Source organism: Sturnus vulgaris, chromosome 1 (genome assembly GCF_052056855.1).
Source record: "Sturnus vulgaris isolate bStuVul1 chromosome 1, bStuVul1.hap1, whole genome shotgun sequence".
Lineage (NCBI taxonomy): Eukaryota > Metazoa > Chordata > Aves > Passeriformes > Sturnidae > Sturnus > Sturnus vulgaris.
Window position 1 is genome coordinate 30,154,531 of NC_142243.1, and position 24,775 is coordinate 30,179,305.

At 36.1% G+C, this 24,775-nt stretch overlaps 1 protein-coding gene across 19 annotated transcripts in view; it reads left to right on the forward strand.

Annotated features, from left to right (window-relative positions):
* HDAC9 (histone deacetylase 9) overlaps nt 1–24,775 on the forward strand; it is a 457,908-nt gene that overhangs the window by 349,636 nt on the left and 83,497 nt on the right. For all 19 annotated transcript variants that reach the window (XM_014894384.2, XM_088162701.1, XM_088162750.1 and 16 more), the window contains 4 exons: nt 6,995–7,050; nt 7,293–7,380; nt 11,732–11,851; nt 12,172–12,269. In XM_014894384.2, coding sequence (XP_014749870.2) covers nt 6,995–7,050; nt 7,293–7,380; nt 11,732–11,851; nt 12,172–12,269 — 362 coding nt within the window. The remainder of the gene's footprint in view (nt 1–6,994; nt 7,051–7,292; nt 7,381–11,731; nt 11,852–12,171; nt 12,270–24,775) is intronic.

Here is a 24,775-nt window from a genome sequence, read left to right on the forward strand (position 1 = left end):
ATTGTATGTTGTTTTGTGAACATTAAATGTATCTTAATTTATTGTCTGATAACAGCTTGTACATTTCTCTGACTGTCCCTCAATGTCTTTAAATTGATTGACAGGAATAAAAACTATACAGGAGAAAAATATAATTTAAAAAGAGTATACCTAATAAATGTCTCTTTTTGGGAAGTTACCAAAGGGGAGATGGGAGTCATTCTCCCAATGGGAGATGACTTTCCATCGTCATAGATAACTCACTGCCAGAGCAGACATGTAACTGTTGAAAATACAAAGGAACATTGTTGAAACATTTTTCTTCAGCCTCAGATGACCCCTTCAGTAGGGGTAGGTAAGGTAGGATTAAGTATTTTAAGTATAGAACCTATAATAATGATTACTGTCTAGTTTACTTTGCATATCCTTTAAATATGTAAATCTTGGTGATGGTAGCACTGTTTTCTGTGATAGAAACATGTAGTGCCATATATTTTTAATTTGAAAAACTTGAAACAGAAGAGACCTATACAAAAAAACTATCAAGAGCTGCTAGGATTTGTATGATTATTCCCTACTTAAAAAAAAAAAAAAAAAAAAAAGAAAAAAGGTTTGAGTGAATTAAGAAGCAATTTTTCAAAAGAACACTCAAGAAGAAAGGCACATAAGTTAAAAGCATGGTCTGAGACTGTCTTGAATATCTATTTCAGCTGAATCAAGTGAAGCAAAAGCCTTTTTTCTACCTTGTCATATGTGAGTGTGCACATGCACACACACACACATACACATATGTAAAATTGCCCTGTTGGTAGCTGAGGGTCATTTAACAGAATGAAAGCAATTGAAATGAGTTTCCCCTGAACCAGAATCTGATACGTTCCTGGGATTGTTCTTTCTGATATGTCAGGTTGAATCAATACCAAAGTAAACCTCCTGAATTTGGTTGTTGCTACTCTGGTGTCTTTGTACAATCCATAGATGACTTAAATTGAACTTGAAACTCTAATTTCAAATGAGCTTGGTTTTTGACTGTTCTCAAGGCCTTTGTCACACAGGGCTGTGGAGGAATCATCATGTGGTAAGTAGTACTAATCTAGTGAATAAACAGCATTAGCTTAATCAACCTCCTCTTCCCCCCAAGTTCTTAGTTTTCTGGTTTAAAAAGTATTCTGAATAAAAATCTTTCAGCCATGTTTCACAGCTTTATTACTAGGTTTTCTTACAACAAAAAATAAATTATCATTCTAAAGATAAAATAAGCAAAAAGAGCAGAAAACAATGTCTCCCTAGTCCTATAATATCCTTCCTGTGGTAAAGCTTTAGGCTAGCAAATTTCCATGGCTGCCTGAACAACACAGCTCCTCTGGTTGCCTACAAAAATCTCCTTTGCCTGGAATGTGCTCAGTGCCCAAATGCCTCCTGGACAGTATTTCTCCTGCAATCTCTTCCCTACCCTTGCTTCTACCTTCTCACCCTCTGCCCTATAAAGAATCTCCCTTTGCTTGAAAAACGATTCCAAGTGATGTAAAAGAAAAGAAACATTTTTTCTACACCCAGCCACAGCATTTTGAACAATGCATGCGTGTAAGAAACAGTAAGAAATGAATACTTGTTTTGCTGCTGTTAAAGATATGATTGATAAAAGCCTTCAATCAAAGTTACCAATGAAATCTTTTAGGTAGTAGTTTGTATTCTTTGCTTTTACAAAGTTAGAAAAATTGCAAAATTTTGTATTAAACCATGTCTTAGATATTCTATCCCAGCAATTATGGTTATATTTATAGTTGAATGACTGTTATTATTTCATATAATCAGACAGCTTTAATTATATGTGTGGTACATTGCTTACCTCCATGATCGCTCTGTACTAAAACTCTTTTGTCTGCTTTCTTTCCCAATATAGCCACTAGCTGTGGCTAAACAGGCCATCATGGTTGTATCTAAGCTAGTCTGCAAGCACCAACTTCTCATGTGTATTTTCTGATGCTATCCACATAGGTCTTCAGGAAGGCAGACAGGGAACTCTTTGTTTCCATCAAAGTTAAGTGTTTAATGTCCATTTCTGTGTACTTGGCCTCTACTAGCTTCCTCTGCAAGACAAAATAGTATTCCCTCATGCCCATTACTGTTTTCTTGGCAAATCTACATGCTGCTAATACTGCTCTCTTAAATCACAGGTTCTTGTTCACTGCATTCGTAGACCCCCAGGGCCAAGTGCTGACTCCTGCTCTGGCTGTATGAGTAGCTTGTAAAATTGCCCTAAACAAGTGCCCAAGGATTGCCTCAGCCATACACCACTCATTCTCATGCTTATCCTGCCTGATGGATGGCATAGCTTGGGATTGTGTTGCAGCATAAGTGGCACAGGGAAGAATATGGTTATCTTCTTCCTGGTACCAGTTGCAAGCCCTGATGTTTGTTATTGTTCAACTTGACTACAACAGAGATGGCAGAATTAAAGATGGCACTAAGGCCACTTTAGGGATTAGACCTGTCAGTTCCACTGTATGGATCATGTTTTAAATATAAAGAAATTTATTTTTTATATGAACTTTATAAGGATAAAAGTATATTAATAAATAAGTAAATGAATAAAGAAATAACTCGGGGAATATAAATTCTGACAGGACAGACTGAGACGTTTCTGTACAATGATGTATTATGCATTTCTGCCTAATTCTAATTCTGAAATGTATGCACATTGAAGCAAAATTAGGACTTTTCCATTATAAGTAAGTTCATGTCCAAGACTGCCTTGTTTAAGCACTGGTAACTCTGAGATAGGTTAAGGGATTTAGATAAGTAGCATTTAAAAACTTCCAACACTTAACCTTAGGAGCAAGTTGAGCTTCAAATGTGGAATTCAGACCTCCAGTTAGTTACCTGGTCTCCATCTGAAATACACAGAACAGGTGAGGTTGGAAATGGCCTCAGGAGGTCATTGGCTCCACATCCCTTGCTCAAATAGAGCTGCCCAGAGCTAGTTGCCTAGGTGTATATCCAGATGGCTTTTGTATATCTCCAGGAATTGAGACTCTGCAACTTCTCTGGGCAAGCTGTTGTATTGCTTGGTCACCCACACAGCAAAAGGGATTTTTCATATGAAGCCTCTGCTCTTTCAGTGCCCATTGCCTCTTGAATAGATGGTATAGATGCCATTGCTCATTCATACAGGGGTTTACAGCTTAAAATACAAGAAGACCTTCAATTTCTAATAATAATTAACAATTTTTGTGTTTGAGGAAGAGCATGACTCCAGACCTATTGTTAGAACACAGACTGAAAAGATGTGTCTCAATATCTATTTTATGGACCACATAATCTAAATACACAAAGTGGTATGGGAAACAAAATTACAAATTCATCCCCATGTTCAAGAAGTAGTTGAACCTGAGTCTTCTACTGCTTCAATAAGTGTTCTTGGAGTACCTGCTGTGGTTTATTGCTACTTTTTGCATGGCACTGGCTTTTCTCGAAGTCTGCAAAAAAGCCAGATGATTTTACTAGTGTAGTACCGGTGAAACTAGTATGCACCGCTCCTCAGTGAGGCTTCTCACCAAACCTAGAGTACCTGACTGAGCAGGTAACTCTTGATTCACTTGGAATCTAGGCAGAGCAAGCCTCTCACTGTCATGTGAATGGAAGAATCATTCACACCTTGCCACAATGACCACATATTGCCCAAATTGTCTGAGTCTAGTTTTACCTCCTATAGGAAGGTAATGTAATAGAAACACCAGTGGAACTCTGCAATAGATGGTCAGTTCTAAGCCCTGGATTGTCCACCCATGTTACGGTGTTGTCTTGAGTACTTGTCTTGGAATGGTTCATGGAGTGGCACAGTAGATGCCCAAGCATGATGTAGACCACCACTGTAACCCAGAACACTACAGAAAGGGATTAACTTGACCACCAAAGACAAGAAGGCCACAGTAGGATGTACACCTCCGGTTTTGGAAATCAAGCATCTAATTACCTATTTAGAGTCATGAAAGAAGATAATACTTAGCTGACTGTGGAAAAAGACTAACATTTTTCTTAGTTTTCATTAACAGTCCAACTCAGCAGGTTTATCTGCAGTTGATCTTCTGTGTAAACTGAGTCTGGGCAGACTTCTCTTCCTTTGTTGTTCAAACAGGCACAGATTTTAGAATATCTCTATTCAGGCTTTATTCTTAATCCTCACATTTAAATAAAGGTAATCACATAATGGCACAGACATGAATCGTTTTTCTAATGTTTGTGTCTGTCAGTCAGTTTAATGTTCTGTCTACTTATAAAGGTGTCTGTATCCTAGTATAAATAAGGCTCTGTACAAAAACGCTTTGAATTTATGTATGTTGGCTTCATTTTCAACATACTGCTCTGTGTTAGTCTTTCTATCTTTAAAGCAGATTTTTGCCTTTCCGTCTACTGTTCTACTGTCCACTGAGCTCACTGTCTGATATTTAAAATTGCCTAAATTAAAAAAAAAATAATGTTCCATTGTACTAATGTATACTGTGTTCATGCAAAGTTTGAAAGTAAGAGAAATTAAGCGTTTTATCAATTACGCAAAATTTCCAATAGTTTTGTATGGTAACTAGTTTTCAGTGTTTGGTATAATTCAACTGTATGTTTTATTGTCAGTGTAATATATGCACAATATTTTTTAAAAAGAAAATTTCCAATGTGAATTCTGAACTTTTTGTGATGTAAAAACCTCATAAAAAGTGGTCACGATGCTGTTGTGAATATCCTGCATGCTGGTGGAGAACTATAATAGCTAAGCTCTGATTTCAGAAATTATCTATATGTAATAGAACAGGGCTTCCAAAGAGTCTTGTCAAAGGCAACCGATGAGAAGCCTACACTGTAACTGTCATATTGTCAAAAACAGCAGTGCTGATGTTTTCTGTCTCTATATTGCTCCATGAAATCCTCCTAGAGATAATCATCTTAATTATATTGATCTTTTGGGAATACTGATAAAGTTAGATGATAATGAGCTGTTAGTTGAGCAGGGGCAGCTGTAAGCCTTTCGTGGACTTTTTCCAAATCCCTGAAAATATCGAGAGAACAAAATACAGGTAGCATCATGCTCTTTCTCTAGTAATACCCTCTTTGCTGAGTCTTTTTTTCACCTCATTATCCCGACATTCATCAGCATAAATATACTTCGGTTTTTCATAAATGCTGCAAAAGAGTTCTTTGCCAAATTCTTCTCTAAGTCATATTTTTGTGTGATAAGGAAATGTTAAAAAACCCTCAGAAAGGTAGAGAATACAGTTTTAGCTGAGAGTCTAAAGCTGGCTTAGTTCTGCAAATTAGTGCAGTCCACAATACCTTTTTTTTTCTTTTTTTTTCCTGGTGTGTTTGATGTATAGGCAATTTATATCCCATCTCCAGGAATGCCTGCATGAATACTAACATATGATTTTTGTGCCTTTAATTGTTGGATTGTTGTGTTTTGTTTGGGTTTGTTTTTTTAATGTGGACACAATGCAAAATAAGTCATAATGTCAAATCCCTCAGATTCTTTAAATGGTGGCCAGAAGAACAACTGTTGCACATGCACTCCCTTGGTATTGTAATTTAAGTTTACTGTACTTTGATAAAACTTTGGCCATGCTCCACAAAACGTTTCAGCTGTCTGCTTGGATTACGTCTAGCAGCAAATTCAATAAGACGACATGGTAGTGTTTATTTATAAATAAATGCCAGTGAAGCAACTTAGGTAGACAATTCCACAGGTACACAGAAACCACACATCCATATGATTGTAAATAAACAGATTTCACAGGAGCCAATGTAACTATTAACTGCCATGTTCCTCTGTATTTACACCAAAGTGAGTGAAAGTTTAATGATTGTTATGCTTTTCCAGGTAAGAGAAGGCTGAAACATTTACATTTATCAAGTTTTAGTATATTTGACTGGAATATTTTAATACTGATTATTAAAATACAGAAGTATTCCAGTCTTTTTCTTCCTGTCCCCTCCTCTCTGAAAATATAATGCTTGATTGGTCATGCAGGCATACATACACATCTGTTGTTTGTGTGGGGCTCTGTGAAAATACAAGTTGGGCAGATATCTCATGTACAGATAATTATAATTTCTTATTTTTATGTATGTAGTAATTGTCATTAGTTTGATGGCATATATGTAGCTGAGTAGAAGGACCATCTTGGGTAGTTGAAATAAAGAGGAAATACTATGAAGCAGTGGAGTTTCTCCTGAATCTAACTGTTGTAAGAGAAATTTCATATAATACATGACCTTATGAGACACTGCTTCTTGAATATATAATCTGACTTTCTGAATAGAGCTACCTTGCCACCACTTCTACATTTTCCCTTTACCATACCCACATTGGAAGCATGGAAATTTCATTTTTCTTTTTATCTTCAGTGCTGTACTTCATGAAATGTATCTACAGTTCCAGAAAGTGTAGAAATTAGAAATTAGAAATTGACTTCAGGGAACCTATTAACTTGCAAGCATGGCAGGTTCCCAAGTGTAATTTATGGTTTGCAGAAATATGGGATGTTCATTGTCATCCTTCTTCTACTGTTAGAAATTATGTGTGTGTGGGGGGGTCTGAATTTATCATTTAGTCTATACAGAGGTAAGGTCAACAATGCCTAGTCATGTAAAATATATACCTTAAGATACTTTTCTTTTTGAAGCATCTCAAGATGGAGCAAATTAAGATTGCATGATCCTAGATGACCTTTGTTTTAAATGCAAATTCTAAACAGCCGGATTCATAACGGGGCTTTCTCATTCTGCCTTTTTCTTCCTCTTTAGATCACGTTGTGTGTGTATGTGTGTGCATGTGTGTATTTATAGAAATTTATTTGCCACTGTTCTCAACTGTATTATTTCTGGCAGTACTATGAAAGGGGGATTGGATAGAAAAAGTGCTCAAGAGGCTCTAATAGATTTCAATCCCATCTGCCTGCTGCTCTGTTTTGCTCTGAGTCAAGTATTTTTTTAAGCTGATAATTGAAAACCTATCTTGTTCTTACAGAATGGCTTTGCTGTTGTAAGGCCCCCAGGCCATCATGCTGAAGAATCAACAGCCATGTAAGTACCAGGGAATATTGCCCATCTTGGAGCACTAAGGTTACTGGCAATCACCTGCATTGTGCATGTCTCTGAAGAACTGTAATTGTTAGCAGATGACTGAAAAGGCTTTCTAGGTACTCCCAGAAGCAGATTTATGGCCTCGGAGATCATATAGCATTTTTTAAAATGCTCTGAACATTATTTATAGCTGTTTTCCTGACTGATTTGCTTTCTTATTTCTGTTCTTCTCTATTCCACAGGGGGTTCTGCTTTTTTAATTCGATTGCAATTACTGCCAAATACTTGAGAGACAAGCTAAATATAGGCAAGATATTGATTGTAGATCTGGTATGTATTCTTGGCAAGCATCACACTCGCAGTGCATCTAGATGAAAGATCATGAATTTGTATTTATAAGTCCGACTTTCCTGCTTTTAATACCTACAAGTAATAAAGGTGTGCATTTCCTCTGATTTTGGGAACTCATTAAAGCCAGGATGGCAGTACTGAAGCTATAAACATCTATGTTTCACTTTAATGGTGTTAACTGCAATTTAATGAGAAGAAGGCACAGATCAGGGCAACTTTTATGGTCCTTAAATGAATTGATACTTCCACTGTTAAAATAACCCTACAGAACTCAAGTTTACTTTTCCCTACAGAATAGAAACTTTAAGTAGTCAGATATTCTATAAAGAATGTTGTTGCATTGGTAACAAAATTGACCACTCTCCCCAGTTCACAATGATTTGACTTGTGTAACTTTGATATTATTAAAAAAAATCAACAAGTCATTCCCCCCAAGAAGTTTTCTAGTCATGTAAGCAAGGATTTGGTGGTTCCCTGAAGGAAAGCTATGTGATTAAAAATCCACTTCATTGGATTAGTCTTGTATTTTAATAGAAGGCATTCTTACACAATACTTAATACGTTTAACAAATGGATTATTTAAATGCAGATGACATTTGGCATGTTGGCTATATTATTTTCATGAATAATGAATTGGAGCTCTGCCTTGCACTTAAAGGATCAGCCCAATGCACAGCCCAAGGAAAGTTGAATGCTGATTTATGAGCACCATTTTTGTTTTCCTACAGTTCATGACGAGGTGTAATAGGGTGTCTGACAAAGCATAGACAGGAAATGAACCCTGGCATCAAAACCTAACCTGTTACATCTGCACTTAATTAATTTTTGCAGGTGATAAAAGATTTAAAGACAAAATATGTTAAAGGGTTTTTGAAGTGCAGGGCTTAATAGTCTAAATCTTGTTCATATCTGCACTCATAATTAAATCTTATTGTGGAGTCATGGCCTTACCATCTAGCACTTTTATTCAGTTAAACATGCGTACTGACTGTTGAAGAGAAGCAGAGAAAGGGGGAGTGTGGGAGAAGGAATGGTAAGTGAAAAATGAGTGGCAGACTAAGTATATGTGTAGAATAAATATTCTTAGAATGTTTTTCAAATATTTCTCAGATTGTTCTACTGTCATTTAGAAGCATAATTATAAACTGCCAGAAACTATTATTACTAAGAAATTCACTTCTACTGTATGTTATGTCTGTTTGCTGACTTGAATCTTTCAGTTCATTGCTGTAAATTCTGGCCAAAAGTGAACTCTCTGATTATTCTCATTTTTTAATAGGGAAAGCCTACTCAAAGTTTGTGAATGTTTTTAAGTCTTTTTGCCTGTAAATGTTACATTTGCCTTGTTGGGAAAAGAAAACACTTCCCTTTGACATACTTAGCCAATAAGGGTTAGAAATTCAGCTTCAGTTTTTCAAGGCACAATTAAATGTGCAAATCATCACCTCTGCAAATGATTACCTGTGAAGCTGCCTACTTTTATCCAGGAAAGGAGATAGGGAATTTTCAGCCTTTCTGCAACTGTCCCATTGACCAGAATAACTCAGCGGGTGAAAAGCAGGAAATATATGGCTGACACAGATGACTTAATTCCTGGAGCAGTTGCAGTCCAGTCCCTAGTCTGCTCCATGGTCACAGCAATGATGTACAAAAATTCATATGGAAAATTTCTTATGCATGCAAGCTATGGATAAATCACAGGCCAAACTGAATGAATGAACAAGTTAATAGTGATGTCTTTATTCCCACCAACTGAGTATGGGGCATCTGAAAGAAAGAATGGAATTACAGATGTTAGACTTGAAATTAACCTTTAAGACTGCATTTTGATAGTGACTAGCACAGCAGGACCCCATGCAAATTGGCAGCTATACATGTTACTACAATATAAATATTGCAAAGCAATATCCAATCCCACACACTAAAGTGTACTCTAGTTACAAATTAAGCATAGTCTACATAGCTGCTACATGTCTTCATATCTAAATTCTGAACTTTTTAATTGTCAATCTTCCCTACATCTATTTATATCTATTTATACAGTAAAATAAAATATGTATCTGACAGGATTTTTTCCTCATTCCACCATTTGCATAAATCTGTGGTTTTGAACTGAGTTATATAGTATTAATACATTTGATCTACAAAGGGCAGAATATGAACTCATTTCCCACATGCTAATATCCGCAGTCTTAAAGAACACATTCCTTTGTCTAATCAGAGAAGTTACTGCTCTTCAAAAAAGAGCTCTTAGTGGAATTAAAGTTTAGACAAGAAAGCTAGCTATGAGATTTGAATAATAATAAAAAAGTAATAAGGAAAAAAGATCTCTCTATGCCCCTTTAACATTCTTCATCCTGTTTTGGAAACTTACAGCAAGAATATATCTAAAGCCCCAAATATGTATGGAAAAGAAAGACTAATTATAATAACAAAGTGAAGTCCTACTGTGTCCCTGCAGATCTATCTGTGTGCTCAGCATAGCTTGTCAGGTTGTTGAAATCCTCATTCCATACTTGCAGTTATGCTAGCAGGATTTGAGTCTGTTTTGGAGTAAACCAATTAACTCTGTCACAGCTGAAAACTGAATGGGATTCTGGGATTAATCTGCTTGCCAGATTTTACTTCATTTGCTAGTCAGAACCATCTAACACTACACTGGCTGCCTTGAAATCTTCAACAGCCTCATACCAGTGTGTTCTCCTTTGCACGTCTCATGTGTTACATTTAACCTTGGCATTAAGTCACAGTTGGGCTGTAACTCCATCCTCATGTTGTTTCAAGTACTTTCAACATAGAAAAGACAAGAAACTCTTATAATACTATCCTACAGAGATCCAAGAGGAGGTCCAAGTCAAGCACAATGCAGTACAAGTAGGATTCAATCAATGTAGAGAGTTCTGAACAATTTGGGTGAAACTCATGGGCTGCTTCAGCTGGCAAGGAGGACAAGCAATGTTCAGTGCTTGCTGTGCTATTGGCAGTGCACACCTTGAGGTACAACTTGAGCCTTCCTGGAGTAGGCATAGTGAGGAGAATGTGACTTCTGTTTGGTGGACACTAAATTGGATTTAGACCTCATAACAATTGTAAAATAAATACAGACTGGGTGACAGTGATAGTGTTGCCGTTCAGCATAGTTCGTCTGTCCCCCTTAATTTTCTAAATCAGAAATTTCACAGGGATAGCTTAAAGGAGGAAAATAAATAATATCTATAACTTTTCAGCTTCTTAGAAATGCCAGTGAAGAAACATTTTTTGTTTTGGTTTTGTTTTGGTTTTTTTTACTTTTACTGAAAGGCAAGGGGATTTTCTATTTTCACTTGTAAAATCCTTGTGCGTCTAACCACATAGAATAGTAGTGAACTGTGAAAACAAACAAAAAAAAAGGAAATGTCTGTATCATCAGCCTTTGTTATATAGATATACTGTCAGCATTTCTTTGTCAGCATTTTATTTAACGACAGAATTTTATTCACTGTCATTATATAATGTTTGAAATATGGAGACTGGCCAAGGTCACTCCTTGATTGTGGAAGGCACCATCCTATCTGGCAGATGATTTAATAGCTAATGAGATCATATTCCTATGTCTTCAACTGTTGCCGTCATGATTTTGCAAAAATGAAGTATGAAGTCCTTTCCGCATCTGGCATCTCTTTTGATGTGGATCTAACTGCTGAGGGACTGAACTGAACTGAATGTTTCAAGAAAGCCAATTTACTCAGCTGGTCGCAGAGCCTTTGACCTCAATAGTGGAACTTGGCAAATCAATGAATACTCTTATGTTTAGTGTTCTGTCAAGAATTGTGAAAAAGCTCTGTAAACCATAGATCCTTCTGCAAAATACTAGTTTGTAGTTTAAACATTAGTCTTTCTTCAGAGGCCAATGAGGCTAGTTAATTAAGCCTGAGGGGTTATGAACTGTTGGCAGTTAATAAGTCATAAAATTCCTCCATAAAACAGGATGCTAGATTCCATCACTGAGGCAAGGAGTACAAAGAGCCGGTGTATAAATATCTAATTGTACAAAAGGACTGGGATTTCTCAATGACTGCTCATCTGGAGTCTCCAGGGCATGCTCGCTATGGTTTCCTGATTTTTAGAAGCCAGTTTAAAAAATGAGTGCATTAAAGAGTAATTTGCCTGAAAGTTCAGGAAGTATGGGGTGGTGAAGGGAGGGGGAAAGGGAAAGACAAAAGGAGGGCAAGGGAGAGGGAGAGAAACTGGGAGAGAGAGAGAGGAGGGGGGTGTAAAAGAAAGCAGAACTGAGCTCTCTACCCTGAGTTGGACATTATTACATTTGTCATCTGTTTTCTTTCTCCTTTAGGATGTTCACCATGGCAACGGTACACAGCAGGCTTTTTATGCTGACCCCAGCATCCTGTATGTTTCCCTCCATCGCTATGATGAAGGCAACTTCTTCCCCGGCAGTGGAGCCCCAAATGAGGTTAGGTTTATTTCTTTAGAGCCCCATTTTTATTTGTATCTTTCAGGTAATTGCGTTGCATGATTACCCCTAATTTTCTTGTCCTTCTCTGGTTCTTTAAATTACACCAGATTACCAAATTGTCCACTGGGAGCAGGGGACCAGTGGAGAACAAGTGCATAACCCAGAGCAGTCCTTGTCAAACAAGGCTGATCTGACATGTTATTTGATGTTTGTTTCTAAAGCACATTTGAGAAAATTCTTCTCCCCTTTCCCTCTCTATTTTCCTCCTCCTTTTTCCTCTTTTTCTCTCTTTTTGGCATTTTATTTCTATTTTTCAGGTTGGAAGTGGCCCTGGCGAAGGGTATAACATAAATATTGCTTGGACAGGTGGCTTAGATCCTCCTATGGGTGATGTTGAGTATCTCACAGCATTCAGGTTGGTACCATTTGGAGTTCTGAAAACTATTTGTAGAACAAAAGCACATGAATAAGAGCTCATTTAATACTGAAAGTCAGGAGAATAATCCATGGTGAAACTAAATTCATCCTGGTATCTCAGTATATGAGAGTTTAGTAAATTAAAAAATAGGTAATTTAATCGTTGTGATCATCCATGCAGAATCAACAAAAAAGAATTCTAATTTTTTAATTGGTCACTTGTGATTTTATTATTATGCTATGCCAGTAAAATTACTTTGATCTTGCTTACTTCTCTACCATAAATTTTAAATGTAAGTATTTATATCAGGCAGAAGAAAATTACTGTTCACGTTCACATTGATTGCAGTTACATGCCAGTAGGGCAGACAGAAAGCAATATGAAGTATAGTCCAATTCCAGTGTTCTTCATTCACTTAAAAGACTCATTATGATGCTAGCAGATTTGGCAATTAGTTTTTTTTCTACAAATTGCAGTAAAGTGCTATTTAATTAAAAGTAAATAATTTTAACATACTTCAATAAGAATGATAGGAAATGTTGCATGCTGTATTTCTCTTTGCTCGTTCATAATAAATATTCTCAATAGCTCGTTCATAAATGAAATTTTATTCCTTCATAGTTGATGCTTCATAATCTATTAAGTCTTATTTTTATAGGAACAGAGGAGATAAGAACAGTCCAAACCACTATCTTTTTAGAGATTCAGTGTCCCATCTTACATACACCATTTCTTTCACTGCAAAGCAATCCAGCAGAAGGGTTTAGTGAAGTTTAGGGAAGGTGAAGGGTTCATCTTTCAAATTTGGGCAAATGCTACACCTCTGAAAAGGAGTTCCATTTAAAGGAGAATGATATGCAAGAAAGGCAATGAGAAAACCAATGTATATCTCTGATCTCTTTCAAGGCATTTAGGTTGAAGTAGTGCAATTATCTTTAACAGGTTTTGACTATACCTTATTGAAAATACACCCCAAAAATCCATGAAACTCTTGTTTCATTTGTTGGGGTTTTTGTGTGTGTGTGTTTTTGTTTTTTTTTCCAAAGAACTTCTGTGCAGCCCATGAAATAATATACAGAGTTTCTAATAAACAATGTACCTGAAGTCAGTCTAAGCCCCAGTCAGAGAAAGAGCTTTACACATTTACAATATCCCACTGTTATTGTGGAAAAAGTTTTAATTTTATTTACATTTGTCTGTATTTAAAGAGTCTAAACAAATTGTAAGTGGAGGGCTCCAAATTTTCTACACTCAGTAGTGCCTCAAGCTCTTTCCAGGATATTTCCTATACTTCCATGAGATTTTTATGTAAGTTAAGGAACTGGATGGTTCAAATCACTGGTATTAGTGTCTGATACTAATATCTCTGGTATTTCCACCCCAACATTCTTGGTTTGGATCCAAACTGTCCCACTAATGATATAGGTAATGTGTCCATCTAATGATGCTGAGAATGGTGGTCCCAGTTTATTCAACAGAAGACTCACATACTGAGACTGTACCCACAATTGGTACCCCTGCTATCCTGATGACAAATACCTGGGCTTAATAGTGCATTTACAAATATGTACTTCACAGTTCTATTTTAAGGCACACTAGGAAATTGTTTGGAGCAGCTAGTATTGCTGCTATGCCTATTACTCTGCTTCAGAGTTAGAGGGAATTTCAGTCTCTGTTCCTAAGCAAAGCAGCACTATTCAGGAAAATAAAAATTCATGTAACTTACTGCACTCTGATTAATTATATGCAGACATAAACTTAACTGTATTTTTTTAAGGCAAATAAATTTAATGTTGCTATTTTAAATGCATTCATTTAACTTTGTGATTAATGTTGTAATGAATGTGAATGTTTTTCTCCAAGCAACAACAGGAAATATTTCCCTACACTCTCCAGCTCCTTTTGACCTGGTCACAGTCTTTGTGCCCTCTGTAGGTCTTGCTGACATGGATTTAGTATGACTGGTATGACAGTTTTGAATGAGGATCATTGAAGCAAACAACATGGACCTTAGAAGGGTGGATACAACAATTTGTGAATTACTTAGGATAGACTAGGTAGCTGTTTCTGTAGATCTGGTCTGAGTGGTAGGTAGATTTACAGCTCCTAGTAAAGAGACATTTTATCTGTGAGCCAGAATCCATCCTTGCTATTATCCAAAATGTCACACATGATGTAGCCTAAGTTCTCAGTTTGGCCAGAACAGAATTGTGAGACAGCAGACTGGCAAGAGTCCAGAAAAATCCAGAAAATCAATAGAAGAATTGCCATGCTGTCCCAACAAATCAGCTGTTGTTCTGGAGTTTCTGTCTACAACAAGGCATTTTTTAAGAAAATAAGTGAGTTGCAGAGACAGAAAAATATGATTTGTTTTTTTATATTAGATTACATGCTTTTATAGAAAGACAGACAAGGTCCAAAGTAAGATGTCGAGCAAGTTTTGAACATCCTCAATCTTAAGAGAAAAATAAGGGAAACATGGAGAGATTTTCTCTTTATACCTACCAGAGAGGTTAGGCAGTATTCATCCCCTGGTGAAGGCAGGAGTGGATACTGGTGAAGGTTCTCTCCACCATAACCAAGGTGTGAAAAGTTTGCAGATGGGTGGAGACTGTTTGGAGAGAAGCCAAGGCTTCCTGCTTACTGGCTGGCTCCAGAGCCTAATCCTTTGAGTTCTTAGGAACTGAGAAATTTGCATTAAAATAATCTAAAACTCCCCAGGGGGTGCACATAGCTTTCACTTTCTCACCAGAAGAGCACTAATTTCATCTTAGAGTTGTGCCGAGCACATATTTGAAGTGTCACCAGCCTTGACACTAGGTAGCTCGTTATTACTTGATTGACTGTCAAATTTCACAGCAGAGATCCTTCTGAATGATAATGTCCACAGAAAAAGAGACCAAGGCTTTTTTTCTGTCTCTAGAGTTCAGCTCATAACCAGGTATTATATGTGACTATGTACTTGAAATCAGATACTTCGGGTTTAGGTCAGAATATATTTATAGAAGCATTTACACACATACATATATATATATAAGCAGGTAGCAGAATGCTAGTTATTTCCCACTGTATAAATACCTAGATAAATCTACTTTATGTAAGTCTTTTTAGGACTGAATAATATTCCACCTCACTCTTCCTCCAAACAGTTTGAGAAACTTTTCTCTTTCTGCAGGAAAGAACAACTTTCATGTGTGAAAAATGCAGAAAAATTTGAACACAAAGTAATCACTTCAAAGGCATGCTGAGTGAGTGGCTACAGTGGGACTGTAGTGGGGAAGAGGAAAAATTACAGTGCTGGTTTGTGTCTGCCATTTTGATTTCAGTGCTATATGAAAAGTTTATTATATTTTTTAACTAACCCTCTTGCAAAATCAAATTTAAGTGGCTGTAGCCATTTTGAAGATGAAGAATGCTCCTTCATTTATAAAAGATATTGGCTTGTATTAACTACAAGGAGGTAGTAGAAAATGTAGGATAGAGAAATTTCTGTAGAATGGAAAATAATTGCAGTAATCAAATCACTATGCCATTTAATTTTACTAGAAAAGTGTTGTTTGATGTTTACCATAGGTAAGGAACTGGCCTAGCTACAAAAATCTTTGGAATAATGACATTTTTCTAAAGGACAAGCATCTCTTCTTTTCTCCTTAGATAACAAAAATGCACAGCTCTTTTCCATTATTTTTAAGCTCTGAAGTATCCCTCTAGAGAATTCGTTTCATCATTTACTTCCACCTATTCAGGTTAAATTTACTTTAATCTCTTTGAAAGCCAAAGGAGATGGTGGCTGTTTTCTAAGAGGATGATTTTACACTTGAGTTTATGAGGATGTAATCCACTCTCTTCTGCCAACAGTTCTAGGAAAAAAATAAGAGCAATGGTTGACTAGTAATGTTCAAATAATTATTTTCATAAGCTCCACATTACACCAGATGTGCTCGGTAAAGCAGGCAGCAGAAAGAGGCTCAGGTCTGTGTTGTATATGCACATATGTCTATGTGTGTGCTTGGAGTTTGCAGGGGAGTGATGTGTTTCTGTAGAGTGGAATACAGAAGATGCAGGAGGCGGTGGAAACAAATGAGAGTGTTCAGAAGAGTGAAGGAGAAGCAACAGACAGAAGGGAGCTGGGCTGTGCCTTCTAACTGCTTTGCACTGCTTTTATTCAACAAAGGCGTTGTAAATTTAGCTGAACCAGCTAGTATGCTCTGGCTGCTTTGTACAGCTCCAGAGTAGCATAAAACAGCCACAGCATATTAATGAACCTGGCCATAAAAGCTTGCATAAAATGAAACATGTATGTGTGTGTGATTCTTGGAATGATTAGAAAAACTCATGATAATATTATCTTTTAGCAGTCACATGTTTGATTTTAATTTAAGAAGGGGAGCAAATTCAAAGGAAATAGATGGCAATAGGGCAAAGTTAAGGATTAACTATATCCATGATTTAATTGAAAATATATTTGTAATTACCCCAAAATATAATTTTAAGCAAAGTTCAAAATTAAAATCATGGCTGAAATTACATGTGTTAAAATGTAAAAATGAAAGAAAACAAAGGTGTGCAGAAAATATTCATCCTGTCTTGTAGTTCTTAGTGCTTGTTTTGGGAGAAAATAAATATGTTTAAAACTGTCTGCATTCCAGTCTGTGCTCAAAAATATTAACAAAAATATTCCTTGTCATCTTGTGGCCATACAGGTCACAGTTAAGTTCATTTGAAACATTGCATTGATGTATACCATTTGTTTTTTTCCACAGTTTTACATTTCGAGATCTCATGACATTTAATTTTGATGTTTCAAATGAAAAACTTTGTAAAAGTACTTTTGATGTTTTCATATATATTGTCCTTATTTACTCTGTTTCAGCATAGATATTGACTGCACTTTTTCTTTACTATTTATGTTAGAATTTAACTCATAAATGCTAAGAATAACACTATATTGCTATATATATCGTATGTTTTTTTAATAGAAGTAACATAGCATGTATTTTTATTTATTAATTTAATTTTCCTTTAAATTTTACTTTTAAAACTTTTTGTTGACTAAGGAATTTGAGAGAACCTTAAGAAGTTTCATTTATCCTGTTGGTATTGAATTTCATAGTCTTAAGTATGTGTGTCTGAAAAACAAAAATTCTTTGTTTTAGCTCAAATCACTAGTCTTCCACTTTCATTAAATGTCCACTTGTTTATGTATTACATGTGTAGATGAAACTCACATTCTTGCCTATCCACATTTATTTTAAATACATTTGTATGATCTGTGTCACGTCCTTTCCTATTTTTCTTCTCTCAAAATGCTATATTTCTGGTCTTTTTCAATCTCTCTTCATTTAGAAGTGTATTCAGTTGCCAAATCACTTTAATTGCTCATTGCTGAGGTTTGGTTATTTTCTGGAAATGAGCAAAATACACCACATGAGGGCGAACCATCGATTTATATGATTTTGAATATTATTATGGCTGTCTTTGGCATCACTGCTCTGCAATGTTGTATAACTGTCTGAGTAGAAACTTTGGTTTCTGGTAAACATTGCAAAAGAATGTAGAAGACAAAAATCAACATTTTTTCCTAGCTGTATGTAACTGTTGAAAGTGAGTCATAATTAAGTGCTGTATTATGATATTTAATGAATTCCACCAAGAATAGAGTTTGAGTATAAAGTTCTTTTAAACAATGATTCTTAATACCCATAACTTAATGCTATTAATTTTTTATGACTGTAATTTCCAGAGGCTGCTGCTGAGGCTATATTATACTAGATGAGGTCTAAAAGCTACAGTAAGTCTAAATTTCTGATTGAAATGTTTGATGATGTTTGATATCTCTTCAGAGAGATAAAAAGACAAAAGTATGGGAGGAGTTAAAAAAAGAAAGCAATTTAGTTACTCAGCCTCATGAGTCGATGAAAGGACTGGAGAAGTAAACTCCAGTAACATCTTCAGAATTTTAACCTATTGTATTATCAGTAAAGTCTATTCAAATAGCCTCAGACGAGCCAAATGCCATCCTTATCTTTACTCATGGAAACTAATTACTTATTTCTCAATATATTGCTTTGTAACAACTGCTGAAGGTTATCTCAACTATAGTTATTTCTCGTCTATTTGTTGGCAGAAATACGTTCAGCATTTTACTGTGTATAGAGGAAGGCAGAATCTCTGAGTCATGTATGACAGGCAGGTGATGATTTACCCAAATGCAGGTGGGCATTATTGAGACTGCTGGTTATCCACAGGCCTTCTGCATTGTCAAGGGCAATGCATTTAGGAAGAATAATGTGGCTGAACAGAACACAGTCATGGAAGCTCTAGGAAATCTAAACAATGGTTTCTGTATGGATGTATATAGTTTGATTTCAGACATCCTTAGCATTTTGCAGTTATAAGTTACAGTTTCAATCATTTTTAAATTTCTCACCTTGTCACTTCTACCAGGTGTCTTTAAAAGATTCTCATTTCAACCAGAGATGTTTCTCTTTTCCCTTCTGCTATAGGGAATTCAAATAAAGACGTACCAAAGAGCTAGAGAAAGATAACTTAGGAGTGCCTGAGCAGTTTCTTTTGAAGAAGTTTGAAGAAGGTAGAAATCTGCTTGGAATAATTTAAAATCTGCTCTAAGTTTCATATGTAAACATTCAATAGTCCTGATTATTTGTGACTTTGGAATTTTTTTTTGAGTGTGTTAACAAAGGTTTTGTAACAGTGGTAAATTTTCATGCTTTTTTTTTTTTCTTGACAAATATTTAGAGCATGGAGTCCTTAGGAAATGGAGAGGCAGAGTTAAAAGCATTTGAAACAGTGGTATAAACAGCTTTTCAGCATTTTGTTATACTTCAAAGTTCACCATAAAACTAAAACTGGCAACAGTGTTTATAACCTGCAACCTCTTGTTCTTCCTACTTCTTTACTTTTATTTGGAAAATCTAACTTCTTCTGACTGAAATACCCTAAATTTTCACCTTTTCTGTACCAGGATTTTTAAAACTATATATGGTGCTCCTTTAATTCACTGGAACTACAAAAGTGAAACCGTTCATTATAGAAATTAATTAGTGTTGGCTTACTTTTCTACAGATGCACAGTTTCTTTTATTGACATGGCAGAGTAGGGGGTGGAGGAGAAAGGATAATAAAATATGGCATGTGTCAGGTTTATGTGCTTCAGGTTAAAAACTATTTGATTAAAACCCCAAGCCATACATGGTCTATAGTTTCAAAGTACTGGAAAGTATCTGAACTCTTTTCCAATATAACCATTTTCAAGTTTTTGTTAAGCCAGAAAGATGAAAGAATAGAGGTGTGTGGATAAAGAATTGCCATAATGTCAAATGCTTTGATGGAAAAGTTGAGAAATATCACTAAAAACATCCTGGAAGGAATTAAAAGCAACAAGAGTGGAGAAGATACTTTTGCCCTAGAAGTCAAAATATCTGTGGTTTTTACATGAAGATAAATTTCAGGTCAGAATAAAAAGTCCTACAGCAACACTGAATGATTGTATAGATGTCCAGTCCCAATTTAAATTTTTTTGCTTTATAATAACTTTTGAGAACTACACTGCAGCCTGTAAAAAATATCCACATGTTCTCTGCTGGAACAGCTCCAGACTGTAACAGAACCACTAGATTGCACCCTGGTGCTTTATGTATTGTTTAATTGTTTTCCTTTGGTGGATATTTTTATTAAAAGCCCATTATCCAGAATCAGACAGAAGTGTTGTTTCAAGAACAGCAGAAACAGAGGACTTTCAGCTACATAGTTCTTATTCATGCTTTCTTTAGCTAGCTTAGCTAATGAGACCTCCACTATTCTTCTTTTAATACTTAGAGAAGAAAAAGAGATGGGAGTTTTTATTTTGTTGCTTTCAAATCTAAGCAGGACTGCAAAGAAGTATTGAGAGATTCTGGTGTGCTCACACACCTGTGTCTCAGTGTTAGTTTGTGTGAGTGTCTCCAGGGCATGTCTGTGCTTATAGATGTTCTCATGCTTTTGCACAAATAATTCTTTGGAGATATATTTTTTGTTCTTTTGTGTGTCTGTGCTACACTTTACCTATACAACAATTGCATAAAAGGAATAAGCATTTTTAATAGAAAAAGTATTGTAGAAAATAAAGCTGCAGTAATTCTGAAGAAAAATAGAGAAATCTGGCAAGACTCAAATTTTAAAATTGTGACATGCTGAATAGCACTGTGCTCAGTGCTGTAAAATCTTATGAGGATTCTTGTTACTGGATATTGTTAGAACTCTAACTCCAAGTATTTCATTACTTTTTGAAGTCCTGTGGAGAGATGTTTGAAACTATGAAAACAGAAATGTCTCAAAAATAGATGTCTAATGAATTAGTTCAGGGAGGTCTATGACTCATCATTATGTGGTATTAGCATTACTATTTGGGCCGTCAGTAATCCATTAAATCAGTGCAGCTTCTTGGATAGTAAGTCATTACCCAGTGTGAGGGAATCCATCAGACTTCAGACTCTGAGACATTAATTTTACAAGCAGTATAAGAAAAATGTTTAGTTGTAGAGTGACTTGCAATTGTGTATATTTTTACTCATGCAAAGTGGGATCTTTGTCCTGTGATCAAATATACTAGGGTTAGGATTTATAAGGAAATTGATCATTTGTGTCATTAGTTTATGCAGATCTCAGTTGTGCACAACATCATAATTCATAGCTAAGAAACAGAACTATTATACAAAATAGTAGCTTCTCGCAAAAAATCATTCTTAAGAGTTTGTGAAATCAGAGGCTTTTCACTGAGTGAATGTGGCAGGATTTTATCTTAAATACTGTGACTACATTTCACCTAATTAAGCACTCAAATCTTTAAGATTATATATAAGCACTTTCATGGGTTGTCATGTCTTGAAACAAAGTAAGCTTTTGAAAGATCTTATTAGCTGGTTCATAATGCTTACCTACCACAAGCCTTCCAGTGATATTTATATCAGCTGTTAAAATAAAGTTACCAAGATTATTAATTAAAAAAAAAAAGCAAAATGAAAACAAACAAATTACAGCACAGTATAAGCCAGGTTGAAAATAGCTGTGTTGGGGATGCATTTCTCCTGTGTCATGCATGTAGGAGTGTACATGCTTATCAGAGGATAGAAGGAGGGCTGAAGGGATGATGCAGCTTATTTGGTTCTTTTTCTCACTGTCTAAATTGACCAAACTCTAGTGCTGTGTCTCTCCTGTGCAGGGTGTGCATTACCAAAGTAGAGATGACTAAAGACAGCACTTCCAGTAAGCAGCAACTGTCCGTGGTTATGACATGTGATTTTCTTCTGCACTGGAACAAAACCAAAACTATTGGAAGTTTCCAAGAAAACAACTAAGTGTTTGTGTTTCAAACCCTTTTATGACAGTGTTCATGTCTAACCTCTTGGTGAGGACATCACTCTAGGAAACTAGAGATTTTTAAGTGAAAAATCCCAATGCTTAGGGATTGGATTTGGCCTTAAATTGCACAAGAGGAGGTTCAGATTAGAGACTGGGGGGAAAAAGATCACTTAATGAGTGGTTTGGCACTGGAATAATTTGCCCAGGGAGGTGGTAGAGTCACTGTCTCTGGAAGTGTTCAAGAGGTGTCTTGGATGTGGCACTTGGAGATATGGTTTAGGGGTAGTTATGGTGGTGTGTGGATGACAGTTGGACAAGCTGGTCTTGAAGTTCTCTTCCAACTTGGTGATTCTTTGATGCTGTGAAAGAGCGAAGACAGTTTCTTGTCTCCCATTTCTACAAATCAAGGGATTGAACCTGACCTCATCACATCTGAAATTTATGCATTTGGTGTCAGTATATTTGGAATGTTTTGGATTTGTTTTATTTTTTTCTCATGCTTAAAAGAATTCTCCCTCAGAAAAATATCGAGGAGGTACAAATATACAGAAAGGATTATGTTTTAGTAAAAAAGGATTATGTTTTAGTAAAAAAAAAGTACATTTCTTGAAAAAGTTAGTATTCTAGTTCTGAATTACTAGGCTAATAGAGTGGGAGCTAATTACCACCTATCCAGTCTAACTTTCCTACCTCTTCAATCAAGACGTTTTCAGATTAAGAATGTATTGCTAAGAATATATTGTTAAACCTCAGAAAGTGCTTCAGTTCCTATCACAGGGATTTTTCATTCCTCATACTTCATTAAGATGCTTCACTTTCTGTGTGATGAACTTTCTATGGAAACTGATTCCCTCTGCATATGAAAATTGCAATTTATTATCTGATCATTTGCCTCATTTTTTTTCAACAAAGAAAAAATATTTCAAAAAGTTGTCCATCATTTTCGGTGTAATTCTTGTTAGAAACTGCAAGCACAGCAAAAGAAATGCAGAGTTTATAAGAGATGGAAGACCCTTTAATTTCCACACTAATCAGGAATGCAGTGATTTATTCTCATTCTGTTCCACCAGATAGGCCATGCTAAGTATTAACTGGCCCTGAAACACTCATGATATACATGCGTGTTCTTCAGTCACTTTTGATTTGCTCTGTGTTCAGTCATTGGCCTTTATGTAAAAACTTGCTGAACAAACCCAGAAATTTTTATGCTGTCTTTTGTTGTCTTGCAAAGCAAATTTTGGATTGGAAATACTTGGAATGTAGTAGATTGGAAGAGATAGAAAGATTCAAATATTGGAAATACATTTTCAGGAGTACCAAGCAGTATAAATAATTTTCTAAGATTACTAATATTCCCTTCTTCTCTCCTCCACCCTTCTTCCCACTTTCATATTTCTCTCTTGGAGTCATAATGTGATCATTCATCAGGTTCTCCATAGCATCTCTAACATCCCTTTTCTTCCCACAGTTCTTTCATATGCCTCTGATCACAAAGTTGCTCTTCATCTATTTTTCTCAGATGCTCAGAAACACCTGAGTTTTCTGAAAGCTCTTTTGCTTGTTACCAAGCCCTCATGCTCTTTCGTCTACTGATCTACCTGGGATATAAGCTTTTCTCTTCCCTTATTTTTCTATTTAACCCCTCATTCTCTTCACAAGAGGTTCTTGTCCCTTGTAATACAATCATGATTCATTGTAAAGAAAAAGTACTGCTAAGCTCTCCTTCTTTCTCTCTCCTTTCTCCCTCTCTATCCCCCAGACCTTTGAGCATACATATTGCTGTTTGTCCTCTGATTCTAGACCTCCTCCAAAAGAGCATCTCAGTCTTCCTCTGAAACCATTCTTAACATAAATTCCTCTTACAGCCAAAGCTCAGAGTCTGTATTTTACCCTCATTTTTCCTAGCCTGTTTGTCATCCACTTTTATTTATCCCTATGATCTTTTTCTTGAAAATTCATCTTTACCTGACTTCTGTGCTTGATAGTCCCTGGCCTCCACCCAGACTTTAACATAAAACATCTCCTTTAACTTGTCCTTTGGAAGAATCAACATATGCCTCCTTGATCTTTCTTCAGTTATTCCATGACATCCTGCTTTTGGTCTTGGTATCTTCTACTTTGTGGTCTTCTGCAGGGCAGTTTGTCCACAATGCAAATTCGACCAATGGCTTAACTGTTCCAGGTATGTTTCCTCTGTACATCATGAAATTTTATAGTAACTTTATTATATACTAATTGAGGAAATCTGCATTTAGTTGAAGCCCAACTTTACCAATCTCTTATCCCCAAGCTGTTACTACTGCCACTCTCTATAGGCAAAACCATTTTTCTGCCTGTCAGTCAGGCAAGTTCTTGTGTAACCTTTGACCTTCTCTGTTGGAAGTCACAACACAGCAATGTCTAAATTTTGCAAATTCTTTCTGTAGCATATCTTTGAAATACAGAATGTATTACCATTCCAACCACCTAAAGTGATTTCTAAGCTTCAGCCATTTTGTTTATTATTGCAGGGTCATTCTCAGAATGCTCTTATGAATTTCATTTTCCATATGATACCAGGTACGGGTTTTCTGATTGTTTGTGTGATACAATTCATGCTTGTAGGATGTTCTCATAAACAGCTACAAGACTGGTTCATTAACTTCCTTGAAATATTTTATTACATTTCTATTTTGCTATATTGCCTCACACAAAGCTGAACAGTGGTTAAATTCCTGTACTGCTAAGGCTCTAAGGCTGCTTCTATTTTTCTGGCATGTACAGCTTCTGCCTGCAGTTCCCCAAGACTCCACAGAGTACACAGACATGAGCCATCTTTTTATTCATTCTGCGCAGTGTTTTATGTGATTGGTTTTGGTTCATGAGAGTACCTCCAATGTGTTCTACTGATATAACTGTGTTTGTTCTTGTTAAGAATTATAGTAAGATGTAAGGAGTTAAGAGGTTACTTTGGGAGATATAAGTTGTTCCTCTCCCCATCACATTGCATGTTGCATGAGGGATACACACGCTCAATACTGGTGACATTGTCTGCATGTGAGGCACAGGATGACTTGAGTGGAGCACTGTGTGGTATCAAGGCTAGAACCAAGCTAGAATCAGGTTCTCTGATCTCATGCAAAAGTCAGAGGCTTCCCAAGGTTT